This window comes from Carcharodon carcharias, chromosome 18, assembly GCF_017639515.1.
Source record: "Carcharodon carcharias isolate sCarCar2 chromosome 18, sCarCar2.pri, whole genome shotgun sequence".
NCBI lineage: Eukaryota > Metazoa > Chordata > Chondrichthyes > Lamniformes > Lamnidae > Carcharodon > Carcharodon carcharias.
The window spans coordinates 68599144-68621052 of NC_054484.1; the positions used below are offsets into that span (position 1 = coordinate 68599144).

General features: G+C 43.9%; 1 protein-coding gene across 8 annotated transcripts in view; it reads left to right on the forward strand.

The window, feature by feature from the left end:
* sytl5 (synaptotagmin-like 5) overlaps nucleotides 1-21909 on the forward strand; it is a 262548-nt gene that overhangs the window by 121790 nt on the left and 118849 nt on the right. For 6 of the 8 annotated variants that reach the window (XM_041211619.1, XM_041211620.1, XM_041211617.1 and 3 more), the window contains one exon: nucleotides 6944-7478. In XM_041211619.1, the coding sequence (XP_041067553.1) occupies nucleotides 7360-7478 (119 nt within the window). In that variant the 5' untranslated portion in view covers nucleotides 6944-7359. The remainder of the gene's footprint in view (nucleotides 1-6943; nucleotides 7479-21909) is intronic. The other 2 variants (XM_041211623.1, XM_041211622.1) reach the window with 1 other exon arrangement.

The window sequence follows — 21909 nt, forward strand, 5'->3', positions numbered from 1 at the left end:
ATGTCATCCTAAGTTGGAACTATGAGCAGAATTTTTCGTTTGATGTGTGGGGGATGGGCCCCGCACGTCCTTGCGTAAAATGACATGCGGTGACGTCAGGTGAGTGTCCCGATGTCACCACGTGCCATTGCAATATTTTGCTGGGTGGGCACGCGATGAAATCTGACACGTGCCCGCCATTAATTAATGGGCCACTTAAAGCACTTTAGTCTTCAACTGATGCCAATTTTTCAGCGCCCGTGCAATCTTCAGGTCGGTGCATGGGTGCAACGGGCAAGCGGGTAGGACACCTTTGTATAAACCTCATCCATGGTCGGGAAAAGAGGATTCAGTGGGGTTGTGAATCTGGTCTGCGAAGTTTTTATTGGAGAAAGTTTTTTAAACTTTCATGTATGATCTGCAGTACTTCAGAACGCATCCCAGCTGCTTTTTCTGGACTCGTAGCCTTCAGGTCAGCACACTGCAGTGATGAATCTTTTTCGGGCCTGTTGCTTTCAAAAAGCCTTCCCTTAGCCTGGGTATTGGATCTGATCTGTCCATTGGAGGCAGCTCCTCTGAGGAGGAAGGGAGAGCTGGAAGGAACAGCAGGCTAGGAGTGCACATTCAGCCTCCAGGGGAGCCACCTTTGAGAGTACAGGCACAAGGGATGCAGGACCAAGAGGTAGTTCAACGTGGAAGGGGCCACAGAAGATGCCACTATCCTGCTGCCAGGGTATACAGGCAGCGAAGCAGTTACCTCAGTATATTCGAGGTGCAGTGCCGAAGGAGGCTCCGACTGTCAATGGAGACAGTGAACTATATCTGTTAGATGATTGGGACTGAGATCTCCCCTAATGGTGTGGGTAGACACCCAAGGCCAATGGCCCTAAAGGTCACAGCTGCCCTCAACTTCTATGCCTCTGGCTCCTTCCTGGGCTCGGTGGGTGATCTTTGCGTTGCCTCCCAATCAAACAGGTCACAAACGCTCTGTTCAGGAGTGCATTGACCTTCATCCACTACCGCTGAGACCAGGCAAGCCAGACACAGCGAGCCAGAGGCTTCGCGGCCATTGCTGGCTTCCCCCGCGTCCAGGGTGCTATAGACTGCACACATGTGGCCATCAAGGCGCCAGCAGGTGAGCCTGGTGCCTTTGTCAACAGGAAGGGCTTCCATTCCGTGAACATGCAGATAGTGTGTGATCACAGGATGCTGACTCTACAAGTCCGTGCAAGGTACCCACGATGCCTACATCCTCAGACACTCCCAGGTGCCAGGGCTCTCCAGTGCTCCAGCCCAGCTTGATGGATGGCTGCTGGGTGACAAGGGCTATCCCTGCAAAAGGTGGTCATGACGCATCTCCGCTATCCAAGAACAGAAGCTGAGCAGCGCTACAATAGGAGCCATGCCTCCACAGGACTGTAGTGGAGAGAATCATCGGTCTTCTCAAGATGCGCTTCCGATGCCTGGTCCGCTAAGGGAATGCACTCCAGTACCCCCCAGATCGTGTCTTGGTGATAGTGGTAGCATGCTGCGCTCTCCACAACCTTGCGCTAGAAAGGGGGGACACAGTGGACAATGAAGACGTCAACACAGTGGCTGCTGCTGCACATGATGAGGCCAGCAGTGATTCTGAGGATGAGCATGCACAGGGAAATGCTGAGGGGGCAGATGCTGACCTGGGACTACTCCAAGGAGGCAGGGACACCTGGGATGCTTTAATCCAACAAACCTTCAACTAGCACAACACAGATAGGTCACCAGGACGTGCCTGGGCTGGCACCTCGATCCTCGACATCTAAGTGCAAAGTGCAGGTCATCAGCAGTAACTAAGGGCCTTGTACATAGAGATGAATCTCCAAATAAACACTCATGACACTTAAACATACACATGCAGAAGAAACGAGTCACCCTCAGCTTCGGCCACACATCTGGCATTTAATGTCTGAATCAGAAGTTCTCACAATTATTAAACAGTAGTGTAAACAATCCAAAATAAACCATAAGGACCTAATCTCGGGCCAACAGAAAAGCACCAGTGAGAAACAAATGGTGTACCTAATGTGCCTTATGCTTTCGTTTACGGGTGCTACATCTTAGTGCTTGGAGTGGCACCTGAGACAGCCTGCTGACTCTGCTGTCCTCTTGGCCTTGATGACCTTGGCGGCCGTCCTCTGGCCCGTGGAGCCTGTGCTGGCCCTGCCTGGGAGTGAGCTGCCAGTTCCACAACTGGCATCTCCCCAGTCGTCGCAGCCTCACTGGATGATACGGTCACTGGGAAAGGGGTGGAGGAGCTGGTGCCCTCATCCGGAGCGCCCTGAGAGGAGCCCGCAGAGATGACAGGCAGCTTCTGCGCCAACGTGAGGTCGCCTCGGACCTTCCTGCTCACTGTGGATGGGTGTGCAACAAGCTGGGAAGCTTGATGCCCACACCATCTCCCAAGCTGGCACTGACCAGCTAAGGTCACTGCCGATGTGAGGGTTTGCTGGTCCGAGCGCATCCCCAGGAAGTCCTGATGGATCTGCTGTAGGAGGCTCTCCACAAGAGTCGCCACTCTTTCCACGGAGGACACATGGCATTCGGACATGTGGCTCATTGCTTTGGCAATCGTCTGAGTAGAATCCTCCACCACGGAGACCAAGCCAGGCATAACCACATGTATCCCACCCAAATGCTCCCGCACACCCAGCCGCATTTCCTGCACCTGCTGCATCACGGGCGACTCCAAAGGCACATCATCAGGCACCGACTGAGCATGTGTCTGGTCTCCTGCAGCCCTCCAACTGCTGGCGCCATGGACACTCTCTGTCTCTGCCAGCTCCTCCAGCAACTGCGAAGTGCCCTCACCACTGTGCCCCGGGACAATAGCCAATGTTCGAATTCCCACCAAGGTGCTAGTATCTGCGCTGGTGCCTGCCTTGCAGAAATGGTGTGACGCTGGTGAGACTTCAGGCCCCTCAGATGTGAGAGGGGGCATCTGCTGCTGCTCCTCCTGGCCGTGCTCTGATGATGCTGAAAGGAAGAACATGGACAGTGGATCAGTTAGCGTGCACACACTGACAAACTTCATCCCTGTCCCCCCGGCTCATTATGTGCTCAACCTTCCAGAACCAATTGCCCAGCAATGTTGCAACAATAACTAATTTAACAGTCATCAGTGCTATGGCTGTTGGGAGGACAATGCAGACCTCACTGTTGGCCTTAAATACCTGACCGTGGCACCCCAGCCACACCGACACCAGTAGAGCTGGGTGCATGGCGCCTCTCCAGTTCAAGGGCCTCCTGCTAGAAGCGACTTAATATGGAGAGCTGTGCCTGGCCGCCTCCAGTTCTCACACGCTTGGCCGCGTTATGAGCATTCTTCTCCTGAGAAAGAGAGAAGGCCATTCATTAGAGCAAATTGCACATGGACCCTGCTTGTGCACGGCACACCCCAACCAGAGTGGGGCATATCAGGCCTCCAGTGCTCCTCCACCCGCTGCTGCTGATCACTCAGACAAAGATGCTAGGCCTGCTCCCCCCACCATGGACACATGCTGCCTACATCACATTAGGGACCACATAGTTTTTGCTCCCATAGCAAGAAGGCGCAACCACATACAGTCTACTGGTGTCAGTGTCGAGGGCAGGAGATGGTTCGTTGCCACGACACATTGAGGCTCCCCTTCCACCATCTCATCGCCCTGACTAGGACATTTCCTGGAGTTCTGAGTCTGCACCTAGCTGCAGCTCCTCCAGGTTTCCCCCCAAACTAGTCATGTGGGACTAAGAACAACACATGGCGTGGTGGAGAACTCATCTACTCATGACCCACTCAGGCTGACCTCAGCATGGGCACTATCTGATTGGCCAACCAGCAAAGGGAAAATGCCCTAAATGATTCAATGCAGTCATGACAGTAAGACTTGGGGTGGAGGGGGCCGCAGAGGGTTAGGCTACTTGCTGGGTTAAATGCCCAATTCCAACATGGTACTCACTCTGCCAGAGCACAACAAATCATTGAAACGCTTGCGACATTGGATCCAGACCCGCCATGCCACATCATGGCCTACTGGTGCTAGGCCTGCTCCCCCCATTATGGAGCTCACCACCTCCGCCACTTCCTCCCAGGCACGTTTGGTCATGTGGAGGGGGGCCTCCTCCCATCCTGGGGGACTAACACCTCCCACCGTGCTGCCACCTCCTCAGAGGGCAGCAAAGCAATCATCAGAAAAATGAGGGGCGCTTTGGCCGCCTGCTGGCCTACCCAGCAGCCTGGCCTGCTCACCCAAAACCCCTCTTCTGCGGCCTGGAAGTGGCCATTGTGAGAAGCCTATCGGAGGCTGCCAGGCCTTTGTTTAAACAGTCTTCCGGGTCGCCATTGGACCTGGTGGTCTGTACACACCCGCCACTGCCCGCATGATTCCGCTATCCACGGGAGTTGGCAAATATGTTGTTCAGCGGGCGTTAACTGGCCCGCCCGTGTAAAATGCCTCTGTTCAATAACCAATTTCCCCAAGCTGCTGTAGTGTTAATGTTCAGGGGGCAGGGATTGGGTGATAAAGGAAAAATACTGCAGATGCTGGAAATCTGAAAGAAAAACAAAAAATGCTGGAAAAACTCAGCAGGCCTGACAGCATCTGTGAAGAGAAAGACAGAGTTAACGTTTTGAGTCCGTATGACTCTTCTTCAGAGGCAGGCTCTTCTTGGTTGCTTGTGTGATGAGGGTGTAGACCTTTGTCATTCAACAGTGCAGAAAGCAGGGACCCAACAATTGAGTTGATAAACCTAAAGCAATATGGTATGAAAATGGTATTTTGCATTTGAAGCTTGATTTTAATGTTCACAGTGATGTACTCTGGTTAGCAATAGAATTCTACTGATTTTTTTTTAACTTGCTTTCATTGGAAAAATAAAATTCCTAATCAGTTTTTTTTAAAACTAGCTCGCTAAACCCCTCCTCAATCAAACTATAGAATGGTAACTTTTTTCCATGGTACTTTTAAATACCTCTTGGGTGTACAACAGTGAAATGGGCTCATTCGACCATTTCTCTTCTCCACCCCTGTTGAAATACATCATCTCTTCCCAATAGCCTTTTACCTTAATCTGAACAAGATTCAAAACTTCATATTCTGCTTAGTCGTAGGAAAGAAGCTACATACACCATTCATTTGACAGAGTTTTACTACAGCACCAAACACACACTTCCAATTAATATGATACACTTTCCATTGACATTGTTTAATATTCAAGAGAGAGCAAAAACATGCTTCTCCCCAGCACTTTCCACCTGCTCTACCCACCCCAACAACTCCAACTTGCTTCTTCCTAGTACCAAAATTAAGCACTCGACTCCCAAGCCTTATATAGCACAACCAGATGTAGAATAAGTCTCCCTCTACTGTATTCCAATAACTTGTCTCAGCTGTAATCTCGGAAGAGCACTCCCTGGTTCTTCCCGTTTTTCCCACACCAGCTATCCTCTGGTCTCTCTAAGTGGCTTTAGTGCCAACTTAGGGACATGCACCCAGAAATGGGATTGAGTTGCATTTCACACATGACACTTATAGCCAATAAATGCAAGAAACTTTCATCCCCTTGGTTTGAGATGGATTTGTACAGACCAGTGCTTAATCACTGAGTCACCCAGTTTAAGTATGGATTTCTGTTTATAAACCATTAGACATATGAAAGTAAATATTTTCACCTTAAACTGGTTTGCTAACCAGGTTAAATAAGAAGGCAGTTTTGGAGTGAGCCAATATTGCATTGCTAAGCTGTTGTGTAAAATCATAATTAGCTACTCAGACAATATGGCAAAATATTAACATTTCAGTCACCTTGTTAAATTAATAACATAAAACATGTTTAAAAATCATTCATGGGATATGGGCGTCGCTAGCTAGGCCAGCATTTATTGCCCATCCTTAAGTGCCCTTGAGAAGGTGATGGTGAACCGCCTCTTAAACCGCTGCAGAGCATGTGGTGTAGGTACAACCACAGTGCTGTTAGGGAGGAAGTTCCAGGATTTTCACCCAGTGACAATGAAGGATCAGCGATATATTTCCAAGTTTGGATGGTATATGGCTCGGAGGGCAACTTGCAGGTAGTGGTGTTCCCAATGTGTATGCTGCCCTTGTCCTTCTAATGGTAGTGGCCATGGGTTTGGATGGTGCTGTCTATGGCACCTTGGTGAGTTACTGCAGTGCATCTGGTAGATAGTACACACTGCTGCCAATATGCATCGGTGGTAGAGGGAGTGAATGTTTGTGGATGGGGTGCCAATCAAGTGGGCTGCTTTATCCTTGATGGTGTTGAGCTTCTTGAGTGTTGTGGGACTCATCCAGGCAAGTGGGGAGTATTCTATCACGCTCCTGACTTGTGCCTTGTAGATGGTGGACAGGCTTTGGGGAGTTAGGAGGTGATTCCTAGCCTCTGACCTACTCTTGGAGCCACAGTATTTATATGGCTAGTCCGGCTCAGTTTCTGGTCAATGGTAACCCCCAGGATGTTGATAGTGAAGGATTCAACGATAGTAATGCCATTGAATGTCAAGAGGCGATGTTTGGGTTCTCTCTTGTTGGAGATGGTCATTGCTGGCACTTGTGTGGCATGAATGTTACTTGACACTTGTCAGCCCAAGCCTGGATATTGTCCAGGTCTTGCTGCATTTGGACATGGACTGCTTCAGTAGCTGAGTGGTGCTGAACATTGTGCAATCATCAGCGAACATCTCCACTTCTGACCTTTATGATAGAGGGAAGATCATTGATGAAGCAACTGAAGATGATTGTGACTAGGACAACACTTCCAGGATACTAATTGATTAGCTGTTAACAACAGCTGATTCATTTTCATTTAATAACTTTTTTGTCCCTATTAAGGACATACTAGGCTCAATTTTTACCAAATTAGCTAGCATATTAATGAACTGTAAGAATATGTTTTATTGGCTTAACTTTTGTTTTTGTTTTTTTCTTTTTAGCAACAAGGTGACCTGGAGCTTCCAAGAAGTAAGTGTACATTTGTCAGATGCAGCTAACGTCATGACGCCCACCGGGATTGATGCTGGGATCGATGTTATGGGAACTAGAAGATATTGAGTTTGCTAATGTAGGCTTAACAAGCAGTTGTTGAAAAATTGCTTCAAAGGAATACAGTTGATTCGCACATCCTGAAAAAGTATTAACAGTGTCATTCCGAGAAGAATTATTTCTGAAGAGAGCACACTTAATCATGTTTGTTGGGAAGATTTCAACTTTGAACCATTTCTGTTCATATTTGTTACCCTCACTTTATTGACTCCTGAATTTTCACCCAGTAATTTTCTCCTTGACTAACCTTCATTACTAGCACCACTAAATCCAAGGAGAGTGTTCCAAAGATTACCACTGCAGAAGCATGTCCAAAACTACTGAGATTGTCAACCTGTCATTCTTATTAGACAATGAAAAGGATATGATTTTGGAAGTTTTACACCGTGATGAACAGTTGCGAAAAGTTGAAGAGAAAAGAATAAGGTGGGTGATATGTTGAGGAAATAATTGTCTACTTTATAAATTAGCAGGAGCATTAACAGACAATACAATAAATTCAATTTGCACCTCAACCAAGTAAACACATAGTAACGCAAAACATTTTTGTGGCTAGTTCACTTTTTATTGCTTTCATAAATGAGAAAGAAAAATGAGCAGAAGGCTGGTAGGCCTCATGCTTGTACAGTTTTCTGCACTTGGTGAATTCTGGATGAGTACATTTCCACAGATGAAGTCGCAGAGCAGAGTAATTCAGTCCACTTTTATGTATCTTTTGGTGGTTATTACAAAATCAGGAGATTTGAGAGTTAAGTTAATTCACCTAGCTTTGATTAGAGGCTGTGTGTAGCATGATAGGAGAAGAGCCTTGTAATGAAGCTGTAAAAAGATGAGAAGAGCAGCAGAATAGCATAAAGTCCCTTGAGCAAATAAGCTGGTATTGTTATGGAAGTGTACATAACGGATAAAACCTAATGTTGTCTGCTTTTGTTGGAAAAGTTAATGACCTAAATTTTCACCAAGTGAAAAGACATGACAGCCCTTTAAAATGGCAGGTGGGTCCCGACTGCAGGACTCCTAACCCCATTCCTGGGTTGTGTGATTTTCAGGAGTGCCTTTTAAAAGGTGCAGGCTGCTTCCTGTCAGAAGTCCACATCCTGACTTGGCACTGGTTGTGGGGATAGGCATGTCCTACCTCTCCTTAATTTTCAAGAAGTCAGGCCACTTTTTTGAAGAGTCATAGTTCATGGCCCCTCAGAGAAGTCCTGAACCCTAGTGTGCATGAGAGGACTTTTTTAAAAGGTAAGTCCAAAAGATCCCCCTCATGCTCCCTATGCCAATTTACGACCCCATCCACCCCCTCAGGCCCCTCATGCCCCCTATGCCAGGCCGTGCCTTTCCACCCATCCATTATGTCCCTCATGCCCCCTATGCCAAGCTCTGGCACTTCCATGCTCATTGATTCTCAAAAGTATACAGTGGGTCAATGAACATCACAGTGTAAAGTGAGATGTGTAAAAAGAAGTTTTGAAAAATTGTACTCCATTGATAAATCTCTCCTATGATAAAGGTCATGGGGATGGGTGGAAGGGCAAAGCCTGGTATGGGGGCATGAGGGGACATGGAGGTGGATAGGGGGCAGAGCCTGCCTTAGGGGACATGAGGGGACATAATGGGTGGGGGGAGGGGCAATGCCAGGCAGGCCTGAGTGGGTGGATGGAGCCATGAGGTGACATGGATGGGGTATGTGGTGTTTTTGGAGGGTGAAGGAGGGGTGAGGAATGGAGGGTCTTTGTGTTTTTATTTTAACTGGGATAAAATCCCATGGCACTGAGGTGGGCCTCTTAAACGGTCCACTTCCACACCCTGCAGCCCCTGTGGCTGCCTCCGCAGTTCTTCCCGACTCCAGCTCGCACCCGGTCCCTAGCAATGAAGATCCCACTTCAGTGGGCACTTTCTTCTGAGGTGGGAGGGCTGAGCTAGGAATTTTCCCAACTCCCCCTAACCACCTCAAGGATGAAAATCACAAGACAAATGACACTTGTTGCCTACCTCACTCATTGCAATGTGATTTCTTTTAATTTTGGAGGAGTGAATCTAAAAGCACTCGACACATTTCATTTTTTTTGATCGATCCTATAACAGGAAATGATTGAAGTGTATATGATTAATGAATGAGTAACACCTACAAGGACAAGTCTGCTCTAATAACACTGGCAGTAGGCAGTTGCCTGGAAACTGCTGTCAAATACTATTGCCTCACAATATGCTTCAAACATACTAAAATGCACATAGGCTAAGCCTGTTCCTCTTGGTATCTACTGCAATGACTACAGTTTCTATTATATTTGGTATAGCCAAAGTTGCTTCCCTTGACCTTATGTGCTCTGTGTGAAATAACCAAGTGTAATCTTTAAAATTAGCTTAGTATTTTATTTGAACATTTATCATTAATTGTATCATTACTTTCCTCTTCAATAAAATACAAGACACAAAGTTCTATATCGACGCAGTACCCATAGGATTGATAATTTAGAGCACAGATTTTGAATAGTTATTCGTATTTTTATTTGAAACCATTTAAAGAAATGATGTAGCATCATTCCACCTCTGGTTTAAGGAAGGTTACAGGTGCTGGTATCATTGTTGCTATAATGAGCTGATGTGGATTGCAAGAAAGAAGTTCATAATTGCGGTGTGTAATGAATAAGTTAGATTATCTTCAGTCAGTATGCTACCTTTCCAGATGAGTGGACAAAGAATTCAGATAGGAGCACAGCTTTTTGTGGCTAGTACACTTTTATTTTTATATATGCTTAAATCAAACGGTTCTTCCCTTTTCACTGCCTTGCAAAACTCCACTGCCCTGCTTCTTTTATCTTGCCACCTAATCTTCTGGCTACTGTGCAAGCCAAGAACATTGAGAAAGGTTTATTATGGATTGGTTAATCTTTTCTTTCTCAAATATCCTAAACTTTTTCCAAAAAAGTTTGCAGATTAAGGAGATTTTAGCACTTATAAAATGTGCAGTCTTCCTTGTTGACCTGTGATAAAAGATGCTTAAATAAGAACATAAGAAAAAGGAGCAAGAGTAGGCCATATGGCGTCTTGAGCCTTCTCCACCATTCAATAAGATCATGGCTCATTGATTGTGGCTTCAACTCCACTTTCCTGTCTACCTCCCACCCCTCTCCCACCATAACTCTTGACTCCATTGCAATCAACCCTGAATATATTTAATGACCAAGCTTCCGCTGCTCTCTGGGGAAGAGAATTCCAAACACTAGCCACCCTCTGAGAAGTAATTTCTCCTCATCTCTGACTTAAATGGGAGGCACTTTATTTTGAAACTGTTACCCCCTCTCGTTCTAGATTCCCCCATGAGGGGCAACATCCTCTTAACGCCTGTTGTGTCAAGCTCCCTCAGAATCTTATGTTTCAATAAGGTCATCTCTCATTCTTCTAAACTCCAATGCATATAGGTGCACCCTGTGCAACCTTTCCTCATAAGATAAACCACTCAATCCAGGAACCAGCTTAATGAACCTTCTTTGAACTGTTTTCAATGCAAGCATATACCACCTTCTGATGAAGAGTCATATGAACTTGAAGTGTTGACTGTATTCCTCTCCACAGATGCTGTCAGACCTGCTGAGTTTTTCCAACTATTTTTGTTTTGTATATCCCCTTTAATGCCTGCCGATGAACCATTTCAGGCAATTCAATAAGTGATGACATTGTGGTATTTCTACTTGAATTTCAAATGGAAATCACAAATGCAGGCGGTCCCTCGCTGGTCCCTTTTGTTATAATAGTGATGAGATCCTTGTCCTTGCACAGTTACAGCCTCACAATATAATTTGAGGGAGACAAGTCCAGACAGGTACTTTTCCTACACTTCCTGCAATGAGTCTTAAACTTTATGGGGAATAAAGAATTAAATCAGTCGATCGCAATCTACAATGTAGTTACTTTTTTTTTGTGGTGGCCGAGACAGTTATTGGAAAAATATTGGCCAGGATTTTGCAGTCTTTTTGCAGGCATACGGTGCAGATTGCATAAATTGCATACTTACTTTCCTCATGGCCACAGAGGGAACTTGCTCTCCTGGCTGCAGCATGGATCCACCATCATGGTGAGTAGTGAGGCCTAGTGGCGAGGCACAATTCCAGCAAAGCCACTCCCTCTTTGATGTCATGAGCTGAACACATACCCCTTGAGATCTGCCTTCAGCTCAATGACCATTTAGTGTTTTTAAGTGCTTTCAAGCACTTTAAATATTTCCTTTATTCAACTTTTAATTCTAGCTCCCTCCACAGCATTCCCGGCTCTGCTCACCCATCTACACCCCGGCTCTCCTCTACCCCGACTGTCATCCCTGGCCACACTCCCCCGCACCCCCCAGCTTATGAGCAGTGTGGTAAGGGCATTATGAGCAACGCTGTGGGTAGGGGGCAGTGAGCAGAGCTGGTCGGGGGGATGGGGGTGTGCAGATGTGGGGGCTGGTGCTGGATGTTGCCAAGGCAGGGGCGACCAGGTGGGAGCAGCCCTAAATAAATTTGTATAAATAACGGTGTAAGTAATGACTCAAATTTGTGTGCAAATAGGATTTATTGTTTGAAAGATCAGTCCTTGGTTGAGGTATGTGGCACATATGTGGGTGATTATCCTTCTCTCACAGTAAAACCTGACGAGTATGATTAAGCATCAGATGTACACAGAAGAAAATGAGGTCTTCCTCCTCCTCTCAATGCCAAGCATGTACCCTCCCATCCTCTTGATTCCTTATCTCAGCTTCTATGGAAATAAATATTTCTCCTGTTTATCAGCTTCACCATCCTCTTGAATATTTTTAAATTTTTCAGTTTTGATCTGGAAAACAAGGATGGTGATAAATGGGATTTGGGAATGAGGTTAAAAGGTTTTCAGAAGTGCCCTCACCAATTCACCTAAGACAACTTGAACTATTTTCAGACAATGAGGAACAAACTAGCCATCCACCCCTATGTTTTAAATCTTTTTCTTACAAATTAACTTATAAATTGAAAGGTCAGTTGTTTATATTTAGATATTACAGCAGATTTCTTATTCTTTGAATATTATTCTCTATTTGTCAAAGGTAAAATTGCTCGCACCCATGACCTGGTGATGCTATTAGCCACCCAAATTAAATCTCCATGCTGATATAATAAAATTTTAACATGTTGCTGCAAAAGAATTATTGCAAAAGGTTTGTGCTAAGTGACATTTAGACTCCAGGAGTAGAATTTCCTTGTGGTTGCACCTGATCTTCTGCCATGACTTCAAGTAATCAGCAGAAACTCCAGAGAAATAGCATCTAAACAGATCTGACCTAGCCCAGCAACTGTATCCTCTGTTGAACTGCTTCTGGGAGCTCCATTTCTGCTTCTCCCCTGAGACATTTCACTCCACACTAGACCAGCTCTTGATCTGTTCCTGCAGTTTCCCATGCTGCTGAATGATCTCTGCTTTGCCACTTTCTGCTTACTTTTCATGGCTGCTCATTCTGCTCTGCTTCATTCATCTTTCAGAACTCCTCCATTGACATTTGCTGGACTCCATGGACTAGCTCCTCATTTTCCTGCTGCTGCTGACCTTGTATGCTCTGCACTGCCCTACAGTAATTTCTCTGTGAAGCTGCCTTGTCTGCACTGTTCTCCTCAATGGGTGCTTTATCCTCCTCAGCTCTCTAGTCTGTCTTGCTTTTGTTTCTTGGTTTTCATTTACACTGGATCTACCGGTATGCTAACAGCTGAGGCCATCATGCACTTCCTCACTCATGGTCAATTCTTTGCTCCTTCTTGACCCTCTGATTCCATTGGACAACCCCTACTAGCTCCTCATCAAATCTTGTAGCTTCACTATGCATGTTGCTCAGATCATGGTGAAATCATCTCTAACACTTTCCTTGCATCTTTCTCCACCCTTGTGCCCTCCCAAAAACACTCCCTTTTAACCTGCTCCTGGAGAAGATTCTGAGCCCAAGTCACATGTAATTTCACACCACCTAACTTTTGATTCTCCATTGGCTGCAATTTCTCAGCTATTGAAATCTAAGTCTCACTCAGTTGCCTTTTTCCCCAGAAAAACTTTCACTATCTCCTAAACCTCAAACTTTCTAGTTTCTCTTCAATAATCCACATCCTTTTATGCCCCCTCTACAAGTTCATTTTGTCCATGAGATTCACCTCCATTGCCATGAATGACCACCTAATTTCTCTCTCTGGCATTGGAAATGGCTCCTTCTTCTCAGGCAATATCTCTTTTGGCAACCTTTGTCCTTGCAAATTATGGCTCCATTTCCAACTCCACTTTCCTCTCAAGGCCTTGAATATGTTATTACTTTCCAAATCCATGTCCACCTTCTCCAAAACTCCCTTGTTTGAAACCCACTTGCAGCATCAAAACAGATTTAACCAAAGTCACAAACAACATTATCTGTGACTGCTAGCATGGTGCATTATTGCTACTCCTCCCTCTCAATCTTCACAGCCTGGACACTGTCAGCCATATGAGTGCTTCCAGAACCCCTCTTCAGTTTTCTTGGAACTATCTCCCTTGGTTCCATTGGTACCTATCTGAGCACAGCCAGAGTATCCCTCACCCTCACATCATTACCTTGGGATTGCCACAGGATTCATCCTTGGTCCCTTCCTTTCCCCCATCTATATGCTGCTGCTTTTCAACATCACAGGCAGCATGTAGTTAGCTTCTTCATGTATACTGATGACACCCAATTTTACCTCTCCCATCTCTGTTAACACTCTCACTGCCTATGTCTGTCAGACTTCTTATCCAACACCCAGTCTTAGATGAATCGCAATTTTTACCAAATAAATATTGGGAAGACCAAAGGTATCATTTTTAACCATTGACTCCATCCACCTCCCAGGACACTGTTTCAGGATAATCCAGATCATTTACAACCTTAGCATCCTACATGACACCAAGCCAAGCTCTAATTCCATATCCTTTCTATCATAAAGCCTACTGACACCACTATTGGATATCTACTACTGTAACATTTAACACTGCCACCCCTACAATAGTTAATCCTCTTTGGAAATCCAAATTCATGCCTTTGTCATCTCCCAGGCTCAATTTATTTCCATGCTCTCTTAACGAGGATCCCATCCTCAATTATCCAATGAATTTCATCTCAGTCAAACTCAAAACCAGTATCCTATTTCGCTATCCATCACTCCTGACCTTTAATGTCCCACATGGCTTCCAATGCCTTAAATGTAATTTTTTTATCTTTGTGTTCAAATCCCTTCAAAGCATTGCTTTCCCTATTTCTGAAATTTTCTCCAGCACTACAACCCAGGAGCTGAAATTAATGGCTTGGTTTTTCCAACTTTAAACTGTAGTTGTGACTTAACCATGACCTGATATTGGACAGGCAATCTGAGAGCATGCAGATGCTTGAGGCCAAAAGAGGTGGTGAAGGGGTTAAGAACTAGGGAACATGCCTGTAGAGACTGATTCCATGACTATAAGTGACGTCAGAGAGGTTCAGCATGTAGATGAGAAAGTAGAGGAGGACAAATGATAAACTACTAATGGTGGCTCAGGACCAATTCTAGCATCCATTCTATTGGACAAATTCAATGTACAGCCCGAGTAGACCAGGAACCTAGCTGATTCATGGATTGGCACTATGGTTTTTGTTTAGACAGTATTACTTCCCCCCACCCATAAATCCCTATCACTTGAGCCAGGGATCTGTGGCTAAGCAGTTTCAGTACAGCTATAACATGACATCTACCTGACAAAGTGGAAAATTGCCCAGCCTGTCCTGTCCAGAAAAAGGACAAACTCAGCTGGTCAATTACTGCCCCTCCAATCTACTCTCAATCATTAGCAACATTATTATCAATCAGGATTGACTGCAACCAATGTATGGGTATATTGAGTTTTATCAGAGTTAAAGATATTCATTACACATTGTATGTTTTCACTGCATATCAACCATGACAAGTAGCCCATGCAAGTCCAACTGGCTGGTCTGTGTGAACACCTCTTTTCCACTTACTCTGTCTCTTTGGTGTTTTACCTTTTCATGACTTTTTAAAGTGCCCAAGCCAGTTAGACCATGTCAACATGGATCCTTTCCCTTCCACCATCTGCTACAGTGGAGTCCTTTCAAACCTTAACTTTGTACGCTTTTTTGAGTCTGTACCTCGGGTTCATATTGACCAGAGCTCATTATCCTATAAAAGGTTCCCTTGATACAAGATAATATGTTGAGTTTCTTGTTTAAACTATGGAATAAAAGCTTAGACTTAAGTTATCTTTCATCACTTAGGGTTCCCTATAGCTGTTAGACATAGGCCAGAATTTTCCTGTTGGCGATTTGGGGGCAGGGCCTACTCACTGACGGGAAAATGACGTGGGATAACATTGGGAGGAACCCAATTGAGGCCATTGACAGAGTAATTAAGATAATTAAAGACTCTGCCCATCCGACCTTCAGGCTGGCGGGCAGGCCAGGAGCCTCAGCGGGCTTCTGATAATTCTGATAATCCACTGGCGGGATGAGGTTTCATGTCTGTTTTTAAAAACTTTAATAAAATTTGTGATATTGATTAACATGTCCCATCTCGTGTGACATTGTCACATGAGGGGAACATGTTAATAATTTTTTAATTTTTCTATTTTTAAAGATTTTTAAACTGTCAGTAATCTCCCTGAGATAGCACTTAGTCTCAGAGAGCAGTGCGCTCTTTCGCGTGCATGCGAGAAAGAGTGCACTTTGACAGATGGGGAATTCCCTCCACTCCCCGCATAGGAAGCGCATAGCACTTCCAGTCGGGCAGCCCGCCCATTCAAAATGGCGGCGGGCCCCGTTTTGGCGGTGGAATTCGGCTGCCCGCCCACCACTGAGCTGGTGGGGCCCACCCACCAACTGAGGGCAAAATTCTGCCCATAATTTCTGTTCTTAACCAATTAGGTTCTTAGCCAATTATTTTCTTGCATTATGCCAGGGACTGTTTCCCTAATTTCATCCTGTGCTGGTCCCCATGGCTAGCTTCAATATCTCTTATGACATTCTATCTCTGACCTTCCAGGCTTACTCATTCAGGAACCTCTTTTTTCATGTTTCCAGTTATTAGTTGTTTATGCCTAGAGTTATTCATAACATCAGACATCCAGCCTAATTTCTAATTCCTTATCAGACTATTGAACCATAGGATGAATCACTCTGTCCACTAAAGTAACTTCTACATTGATTAACCTAGGCACTTGAGCAAGCATCTTTATTAAGCAAGTTTAAAAGGCAACCGTATCACTGCTTCATAACTTGGTTATTCATTCATGCATCTGCCCAGTTCTGGCCCTTTTCCTGGGCTAACTGTCCTTACCTAAAATAAACATCTCACTGGCTTTGTTTCTAAAGAAATGAAACTTAAGCATGAACTTAAGCAATTCCCTCTCCATATCAAGCTCATTTTGTGTGTGTGTTTGTGTATGTGATCTATATGTATATGATGCATAATGCACATTAGGCATATTTCTAATTTCTAACAGCAAAGTTATAGAAGTTGTTGTTGACAGTACAATCAAGTGGTACTGCTTGGATAACTTGCTCATTGATACTCTGTTTGGATCCCAAGACCACATGGTTCCAGACCTCATTACAGCTTTGGTCCAAACATGGATAAAATTGTTGCATTCCAACAGTGAGACAGCATTTGAGTGAGTGTAGCATCAAGAAGACGAAGCAAAACTGAAGTCATTGGGAATTAGAGCGGAATCTCTTCACCTAGTACAAAGGAAAAGCAGTGATCCTTGATGGAAAGTTCCATGTGGTTGTTGGAAGTAAGCAAGCACTGAATGCAGCTAGTCACAGAGTGTGAGCTTGGGAATTTGATGAGTGAGGAAATTTGGTGCCTTGAGGGAGGAGGTGCTGTTTACATAAGTAGTCACCTTAATTTTGAGTTTAAAAGGCACAAAGAGCAGTGGTCCAGTTTAAGAGAGCTAAGGGGCTCAGTCTGGGGACCAGCCGTGTTCTGAGAAAAATTCAAAGTTTGACGTCACACTAATAGTGAAGGTATCTGAAACAAATTTAGTTTGTGAAGATCAAAATATCTAATGTTATCTCCAATTAAAAGTTACAGTTCCTTTTTGTATATTTCAGAAACTGTTCAAATGTACACACAAACAGAATGTTACATTCGTGAAAAATTAATTAAAACTGCAAAACAAAAGCTAGTTTTCAGTCAAATAAACAGATGAGAGCAGAACTTGGATCTCACCTTCTTTATCAGGTAGATCATTGGTGCACAATCTCTTTCACTCTTGTTTGATTATTAAAATAAACATTTAAAAGTCTATAGATTTTTGGATCCTAAGGGGATGAAGGTTTATGGGGATAATATGGGAAGGTAATGCTGTACCCCAGCATTACCCGAAGATCAGCCAAGATCATACCAAAGGGCCAAATGGCCTACTCCGGCTCCTTTTTCTTTTGTTTCTTATTTTTGTATTCAATTAGTTTGTAGCATACAGTATTATAACATAACCATATGCATACATTAAAATGGCATTCTCTAACTGTGCTCCCTTAAAAGTGAAAAATAATTTTTATTCTTTTTGACATTTCTTCAAAGAAAAAGCTAAAAAGCAATCCAGAAAAAGTAACAATGCTCTTTAGCTGTTTACTTGTATGAATAGATAGCTTAGACTAGTTTATTTTTGTCTCTATGGTTTTTCATTCACCCTATTAACTAGTATTTCCTCTTTGTTTAGGTTAGCTATGCTTTTAGAAGCATAGCATCTCAGCTTAAGCTGTAACATTGAAACCTTTTTAAAAGATCTGAAATTTCTTGCTAATTAAGAGTTACTATTCATTTACTATTTCTGTGTCATCACAACATGATACCATATATCTGCCTCTTGGCCACTGCATATCTGATGCATTTTGCCTCTGCCGCTGCCAGTTCAATTCAGATTGAAGAATTTTACCCAATGTACAATGCTTTAAATTTTCTAGTGATTAAAATTGGTCTCTACACCCAATTTTTCATGATCCGATTTAATATATAGTGAGACTCTGTGTCTTATCTTAATTGTGGCTTTCTTCTCTTTTAAGTTAACTTATGATTAAATGACAGAGAGATTTCAGTAATGAGTTTTATGATGCAGGACCAGATGAACAACTGAGCAGGACTGCGGAACAAGTGGTGATGGAATTTAATGAACAGGAATCTGCTGGCCAAATTATTAGTTTACATACTCCTTTGGCTGCAGGACCAATTAGTTCAGATCTCGTGACATCTGAATGTGAAAAAAAAATCCTCCGTGCCTGCAATTACATTTGGAGTAATTTTAGACCCTGCTAGGTCTAGTAATTAATGTGAAGAAATCCACTGACTTCTTTTGCATAGATGTGCAGGATGAGCAGTGAATAAAAATGACTTGCATTTGTATAGTAGATAGATAGGTTTTAAGGAGCACCACGAGGAAGGAGAGAGAAGCCAAGAGACCTAGGGAGGGAATTCCAGAACCTAATGTCCAGACAACTCATGGCATAGATGCTAGTGGTGGAGCGATGAAACTCAGAGATAGAAAAGAGACCACAATTGGAGGAGTGCAGATAACTCTGAGCGAACCATTGCCATGCAGCAACTCCATAGGCATCTGCAGTGGAGCACCAAGTGGTACAAATTCTAACCACAGTGGGGGTGTCCCTCATAAAACCTTAATGCAGTTAAGGTCATCTTGACTTGACATATACAACAGGCTCTCTTATCCCCCCCCAAAATGCTGAAGTTGAATAAAGTGGAGGACACATTGTTGTGATCAGGCCTGCACGTCAACAGGCATTCTGAGGGCAAGTCCAGCACAGGAATATTCCCGCCAGCCCATCTAGCCCTCCGTTTGCCAGACTGCAAGTGACATCTTTGGAGTCATTGTCAACTTCTTGATCTGAGCCTGCCTCTTGGTGGGTTTTCTACCATGACCTTGACAAAATTATGCAATGTGTAGTAATACCAATTGTATTAGACATCCTGGCAGGAGTGTAGTGTTGTTACGAATGTGAGGTTTTATAAGCTGATTATTATTTTGGACCGTCTCTTTAATTTAAGGTAAAATGGAATAATGAATAAAGTCATGTGATCTGTGAGTTCTGCCCAACTGCAAGCCTCCGGGTCTTGGTTACCATGGGGATCATGGGCCCAGGTCAGATGTTATTGAAATGTGCCAGGTTTAACACCTAAAAATAAAGACAGAAGCAGATGTTCTTGTTATTACAGACTTCGACTTTGAATAGGAACAGAGAGAGAGATCGAGAGAGACAGTGAGACAGAACAGCAACCATTGCAGTCTGCAGATGGAAAAAGCTGTTTTTCTGGTGGCTTCCAGGCAGAATGCTGAGGATAGCTTGCTCACTGGTCGAAGAGAAGGAACCTGCAACCATTTACAGATGTTGGAATACTCACCCTGGAAAGGCCGGGTGAAGGCGAGTCAGTTAAGGAATTATCAGGAGATTGAGGGAAAGGATCTTAAACAGTCACAGGATGTTAGAACTCAGCAAAATGGAGCCAAGTGAACCCGTTGAAAGTGACTTTAGACTGTTGCCTGAAAAGACTGTTCTGTGGAGAGTGTACTGTAAAGTATACGTATGTGGCATGGAGTTATCGGTTGCTTGAATAAGGATGAATCTTTTCTGTAGTTTAGAGTATTAGTTGTCTACTAAGTAATGTTTAGTTAATGTTACTTTGAATTTGGTCCATATAGTAAAAGCCTTAAAACTTGTAATCTTATTGTAAATTTCCTTTTCATTGGCCACTGGGGATTCAAGTATCCTTTTTAAGAGTCATCGGTCTCTACAGGGATCGTAACAGCGTGAATGCTCCTGATTCATTTAATCACTCCTATATCTGCAAAGGCCTTGTTCTATTTGCTTTCTGTTTCTGAGCATAGCTGCAGTCATTAATTTGGCTTAAGAGAAGACTATTGGGCCTCAATTTGTATGTGAGGTGGGAATGGTGCCAGCTTGATATCTTTGTGGGCAGCAAAACTTAACTACGAGGACTGATGGAACCCTGTCATAGTCTGGGAAGAGGTGGAAACGAAACAGTTGGGGGTGACCCTGGCTAGTTGCCCGTAGAGTAAATGGTTCATCTCCACCCCTGGCTCTGTGCTGACCAAGAGCCTGTGGAAAGAGGTACCCTCAGCCATTGTCATTTATGTAACCCTGGGCTTACAGATACAATTGGTATGAACTGATCTCCCCATACACAAGACAGCTATCAGTGTTTACATTATTAAATCCAGTTTCCATAGATTAGAAACAGATTTTTAACCAATTTTATCTTGAAAAGAATTTAATATTCAGGTCTTGTCAATTTCATCTCTCAGTTTCAGCTTTCTTTTTCCCTCTCCTGCATAAGAACTCTGTTAATGAAATTGGGAAAATGCCTCCTTTCTTCAGAAGTGACCCATTAATGAGATTGCATTGGATGTTTCATAGCCATACATTCCTGTGATTTTAGTAATGAATCATTAAGCATGGAGGAAAAACAGAAGTGTTTTCTTTTAATTTAAAGAAGAATTTTGCCCTCTTTATTCTTCCTGAGAAATAGTTTTATAAACAGCATATGTCCAATAAACCTGTTCTTATCCATGCAGATCAACTCTTCCTCCCCACTGTCTCATTGTTTCTTGATCCCTCTTCATTTCCAAAAATCTATTTAGCTACCTCCTGATCAAACTTGTACAGTCACTTTCAGTGGAGTTCTGTAGTAACTTATTTCACCATTTGATTTGCTCTTTGATTGAAGACTGTCCAAGGACAGGATTTTCCCATCGGCGAGCAGGGGACAGGGCCCACTTGCGGATGCGTAAAATGACGCAAGGTGACGTCAGGCGGAACTCCCAATAATATAACAATTTCCACCCTGCTTAGCCCTCTTAGGTGCCATGAGGGGCAAAAATATCTTATTTACAGATATACATCATCTTATTAACAGGTGTACAGACATGCTACCACTTTACTGTGGAGCAAAGCTTTTTTATTTGCTCTTAGATTGTGAGTGTCACTGGCAAGGCCATTATTTATTGCCCAGCCTAACTGCCCTCTGAGTAGCTTGTTAGGCCATTTCAGAGGGCAGTTATGAGTCGAACACATTGCTGTACGTTGGTAGTCACATGTAGACCAGACCAGGTAAGGATGGCAGATTTCCTCCATAATAGGATGTTAGTGAACCAGATGGGTTTTTTTTATGACGATTCATTGTTTCCCTTATCACCAATAATGAGAATAGCTTTTTATTCCAGATTTATTAATTGAATTTAAATTCCACCATTCACCATAGTGGGATTTGAATTTATGTCTCTGGAAGTTTAGTTTGGGCCTCTGGATTACTAGCTCAGTAACATTACCATTATGCTACCATCCCTCGATGTGCAAGGAGGTTGTTGAGAGCAAAGGAGAGACTCATAGAGCCATAAAAAAGCTACAGCGCAGAAAGAGGCCATTCAGCCCATCACATCTGCACCGGCCAAAAAAAAGAAAAAGGAAACCAGCCGCTCATTTTAATCCCACTTTCCTGCACCTGGCCCGGAGCCTTGCAGGTTAGACCACTTCAGGTGCAGATCCAAGTAGCTTTTAAATAAGTTGAGCTTTTCAGCCACAACCACCAATTCAGGCAGTGAATTCCAGATGCCCACTACCCTCTGGATGAGTAAGCTTTTCCTCATGTCCCCTCTGATCCTTCTACTAATCACCTTAAATCCATGGCCCCTGGTAAGTGACCCCGTATCTAGGAGAAACAAGTCTTTCCTGTCTACCCTATCTAGGCCCCTCAATAATTTTGTACACCTCAATTTGGTCACCCCTCAGTCTCCGCTGTTTTAAGGAAAACAACCCTAGCCCGTCCAATCTTTC